This window comes from Salvelinus sp. IW2-2015, linkage group LG15 (assembly GCF_002910315.2).
Source record: "Salvelinus sp. IW2-2015 linkage group LG15, ASM291031v2, whole genome shotgun sequence".
Lineage (NCBI taxonomy): Eukaryota > Metazoa > Chordata > Actinopteri > Salmoniformes > Salmonidae > Salvelinus > Salvelinus sp. IW2-2015.
The window spans coordinates 14821084-14826426 of record NC_036855.1 but is presented as its reverse complement, the minus strand read 5'-3'; the positions used below and the strand labels follow the sequence as shown (position 1 = coordinate 14826426).

The window sequence follows — 5343 nt, the reverse complement described above, 5'->3', positions numbered from 1 at the left end:
CAATAAACTGTTGGAAAAATAAGTATGTTTTTTTGTGTGCCTGATATTCTGAACCCAACATAGCAATCAAAGAAACAGCTATAATTTAGACCTTTTAATGGAAATACAGGTAGATACATTGAGCATTTCAGTTAATAACAGTACAAAATGTCAACGATAACTTTTTTGTACAAAGAGGTATCAGTTAACAAAACCAGTAAACTAGATAAAGATATTGTCAAAATGAGACACACACTCTTGAATGTATTTCAACCTCAAGTGTCAGGAATCTTTCAGTTCATAAATGGGATAACTGTATAGTCATACTGTATGTCTTTAGTCTTACCCTCTCAATTCACTCTATCATTCACATTTAGCTAACTGGCATTTAGTAACTTCAAGAATTATATGCCATGATTGATAAAATCATGTGTGATGAGCAATAAATAAATTGTATGTCCTGCAAAAATAACTAATAATATAGAAATAGCAGTATGGGCATAATAACAATAGAATGGGCAGAATAAAATGGGGCAGTTACAAGAGATGAAGCAGAAATGAATCGAGACATTTTCTAAAACTTTTCTTTGACATATTGTACTATTTCTTATAGCATAGCCAAGGATAACACTCAGTAAGGCCACCTTTCTTGTGCCAGAAACTAATTAAAAATATAATTAAATAATATTCATAATCAATATTTACCTTAAATACAGTCTAGACATGTAGTATAGTCAACCAGGAAATAATTTGATGCATCTTTCCACTTAAGTATGGCCCTTAAGTGTGGTTTAAGAGATTTCTGATGTAGGATTCTCTCTTCAAAAGACACAAATAGATGCACCAGTTCACTCTTTGCTCTCTCGCCTCCCCCCTTGACTCTTAATACTTCAGGGTTTCAGTCTTTGCATGTGCCCAATTGACAACCTCTGAAAGAAAGGTATGTGGTTGTGGTTCAGACTGAAGCCTTTCATATTCTACTGTTTTTTCCTTATTTAGATCATATCCCTTTGGATATACCATAGTCTACTGTGGTGTAGTAGAGTAGTCTACTGTGGTGTAGTAGAGTAGTCTACTGTGGTGTAGTAGAGTAGTCTACTGTGGTGTAGTAGAGTAGTCTACTGTGGTGTAGTAGAGTAGGCTACTGTGGTGAAGTAGAGTAGTCGTCCTTGTGTAGTAGGACTAACTACTGTGGTGTAGTAGAGTAGCCTACTCTGGTGTAGTAGAGTAGCCTTACTGTGGTGTAGTAGAGTAGCCTTTACCTGTGGTGTGTAAGAGTAGCCTACTGTGGTGTAGTAGAGTAGCCTACTGTGGTGTAGTAAAGCAGCCTAGTGTGGTGTAGTAGAGTAGCCTAGTGTGGTGTAGTAGAGGGAGCCTACTGGGGTGTAGTAGAGTAGCCTAGTGTGGTGTAGTAGAGTAGTCTACTGTAGTGTAGTAAAGTAGCCTACTGTGGTGTAGTAGAGTAGTCTACTGTGGTGTAGATATACCTACAGGATAGGTCTAGACCCTTACTCTCCTTAGGCAGCAAATAGTGGCTACCTGTATCAGTATCTGTAACGTACAGCCACAGTAAGGCTCACTATCTTGTGAGTGCTAGGATCCAACTAGTTGCGCAGAGTGCCTACCTCGTCGGTAGTCATGACACCACTATTAGCTAGGACGGTAGCGTCTACTACCCCACCATACTGGTGGCTGTAATAGGGTCACTAGTAACGTAGCACTACTATTGCTCGTGCCTGACTAACTCACGCTCAAGGTAGCTACTCGTCAGTGACATCTAACAGCCACCTCAGCTTATGTAGCTGGTATTGTATTAAACGAGACACGTCCAGCACGTTAAGGGCTTACGTCTAGGTAGCAACCCCAGTAGGCTTCTCTTGATCGTTACGACACTACTAGTATGAACTAGGCTACTACCCATCAGTCGCGCGGAGTAGTGAGCTTACTCTAGTATCTAAGCACCCCACAGTACGTCGTTAGACGCTTAGTTCTGAACCACCCACTAGGCTACCTCACTACACCACCAGATAGCCTACTCCTACACTAGCCCAACAGTAGACTTTCTGACTACCACCCACTAGGCTACTCGTACGTACCATCCACAGTGTAGTAGGTACTTACTTGTCAAGCACGGTAGTCTAGACGTGACCTTAGCACCTTACAGCTGATGGTATGCTTACATCGTACTACACCCCACTTGGCACGTCGCTCAAGCACTATAGTACCCGCTCATAACGAGCAATCCTCACGTGTACTCATGTTAGTTTAGGGTACAGTATAGAGCTTGATTCACTTACGCGTTACCCGAACAACATGTCTCAAGGTGCCTAAGTACTCTTAGTATCGTACACCACCACTAGTGGCCGTGTGAGGCTAGTAAGATCCTAGCTCACCTCCACAGTGTGACTACGGGACTACTTCGTAGCTATCGATACAGCGACACATTAGAAGTGAGGTCCTAAGTTCGTACAGCGACTGTAACACTAGATCTAGGACTAGCACTCTAAACTCTACTACACCCACAGAGCTACTCTAACACCACACTAGGCAACTCTACACACCACCAGTAGGAACTCTACACACCACAGTAGACTTGCGCTACCGTACTACCACACACAGAGTTACTAACGTCATCGCACCAGGACCCTAGTTCTAGCTACACCAACAGCGTATGCTACTACACCATCGCTCGAAGTATAAGGTCAGACCCTAAGGACCTCCGAGGAAGGCTACTTAACTTAACCACAGAAGGCTACTTCTATGTAGCTACAACTAACGAGTGAGTAGGCTGCTCCTTAAGTCGGCTCGGCAAGTAGATTTGTCTACTCTACTATACACCACTTAGAGTATGAAGGTACGTCACTTTATGATGCTCGACACACAAGTACGTAACTACTTGTTAGACAGTTAACTATAACCGTCATACTAGCACCTACGACCGTAGCCTTAACAGTTCTGAACATGTCACCGCTAGAACATAGCCTACCCCCCGTGAGTCAAGGTCTACGTGTAGTTACTGCATAGACACTAAGCCAACTTTTAGTGGGGTGTAGTAGAGCGTAGCTCCTAGTGGGTGTAGTGAGTAGTCTACTGGGTGTAGGTAAGAGTAGGCCTACTTGTTGGTAGTAGTAGAGTAAGCCTACCTGTGGTGTAGGTAGATTAGCCTTAGTGTTGTGTAGATAGAGTAGCCTACTGGGTGTAGCTTGAGTAGTAGCCTAGTGTGGGTTAGCGAGAGTACCTACTGGGGTGTGTAGAGTAGCCTAGTGTGGTGTAGTAGAATAGTCTACTGTGGTGTAGTAGAGTAGTCTACTGTGGTGTAGTAGAGTAGCCTAGTGTGGTGTAGTAGACTAGCCTACTGGGGTGTAGTAGAGTAGCCTAGTGTGGTGTAGTAGAGTAGCATACTGTGGTATAGTAGAGTAGCCTACTGTGGTGTAGTAAAGTAGCCTATTGTGGTGTAGTAGAGTAGCCTATTGTGGTATAGTAGAGTAGCCTAGTGTGGTGTAGTAGAGTAGCCTACTGGGGTGTAGTAGAGTAGCCTACTGTGGTGTAGTAGAGTAGTCTACTGTGGTGTAGTAGAGTAGTCTACTGTAGTGTAGTAGAGTAGCCTAGTGTGGTGTAGTAGAGTAACTTACTGTGGTGAAGTAGAGTAGCCTACTATGGGGGAAAGGCTTTGGGGGTGTCAGGCAATACTAAGAGGCGTGCTGGGCCCTGCAGGAATGGCAGCAGGCCTTGCTGTAGTACCAGTGACTGCACAGGTTCACCTTCAGAGCTAGAGAGCAGTTGGTGGTGGGTCGGTCCTGACAGCTCTCATCTGCATGACAGAGACATTTATGATATGTTCAACCATATGGAAAAAGTAGCCTCATCACAATCAGGAAATACTGTAATGACAAATCTATCAATTAATCAATCAATCTGCTTTTTTACCTCCATAATCTAAACGCTCAGGACTTTGGTCTGTTATGAAAGAAAGAGGTGCTTGCCCACACTAATAATTATCTCAGTTGTGAAAAGCAAAAAAGTACTGCAAATAATACAATTAAAAACAAGTGCTTTGACGATGCCGTGTTCTCCGGTCTACTTTTGCCTGTGACTAGACATAAGCTACTGTAACTCTCCTAAAGTTGCCAGAGGCTGTGGTTAGGTGCTACTTGTATAGCCTGATCTCAGATCTGTTTGTGCGGTCTTTCCAACTCCTATGGTCATTGGTGTTGGAAGACAGCACAAACATATCTATCTGGGACCATGCCATTGCTTACATACCTGGGGGTTCAGTGGGACAGGGTTGCAGGGCGCAGGTCTGCTTGGCCACAGGCTTGGTCAGGGGGTCACACCCTCTCACAATCTCCCTAGCCTGGTAGCACTTTACATCTCTCATCCTAACACCCACACCACACATCTTAGTGCACTGAGGAATGAACACACCACACATCTTAGTGCACTGAGGAATGAACACACCACACATCTTAGTGCACTGAGGAAACATCTTATGCACTGAAGATGAACACAGCCACACATCTTAATGCACCTGGAAACTGAACGCCAAGCCACCACATCTTAAGTGATTGAGGAATGGAACACAGTACGCATGCCGACCACACATCTTAGTGCACTGAGGAATGAACACACCACACACTCTTAATCAGGCTGAGGAATGATACCACCTCCACAAATCTTAGTGCAGCTGAGGAATGAACACACCACACATCTTAGTGCACTGAGGAATGAACACACCACACATCTTAATGCACTGAGGAATGAACACACACACTTATGCACTGAGGAATGAACACACACCACACATTCTTAATGCACTGAGGAATGAACACACCACAACATCTTATGCACTGAGGAATGAACACACCACACATCTTATGCACTGAGGAATGAACACCACACATTTAATGCATGAAGGAATGAACACACCGACACATCTTAATGCACTAGGAAATGAAACACCACACATCTTATGCACTGAGGAATGAACACACCACAAATCTAAATGCACTGAGGAATGAACACACCCACACATCTTAATGCACTGAGGAATGAACACACCACACATCTTAATGCACTGAGGAATGAACACACCACACATCTTTGCACTGAGGATGAACACCCACAATCTTATGCACTGAGGAATGAACACACCACATCTTAATGCACTAGGATGAACACACACAATCTTAATGCACGACTGAGAATGAACACACCACACATCTAATGCACTGAGGAATGACACACCACACATCTTAATGCACTGAGGAATGAACACCCACACATCTTAGTGGCACTGAAAGGAATGAAACAATGAACACCACACATCTTAATGCACTGAGGAATGAAGAACACACCACATCTTAG

The 5343-nt window shown here is 43.6% G+C and overlaps 1 protein-coding gene across 1 annotated transcript in view; it reads right to left on the bottom strand.

The window, feature by feature from the left end:
• Positions 1-3258: 3258 nt before the first annotated feature.
• The window catches only part of LOC111973908 (ADAMTS-like protein 2), a 15675-nt gene continuing 13590 nt past the window's right edge, over positions 3259-5343 (bottom strand). The window contains exons 8-9 of the mRNA XM_070447341.1: positions 4243-4387; positions 3259-3790 (exon numbers count right to left, since the gene is read on the bottom strand). Of these exons, the coding sequence (XP_070303442.1) occupies positions 3669-3790; positions 4243-4387 (267 nt within the window). The 3' untranslated portion in view covers positions 3259-3668. The remainder of the gene's footprint in view (positions 3791-4242; positions 4388-5343) is intronic.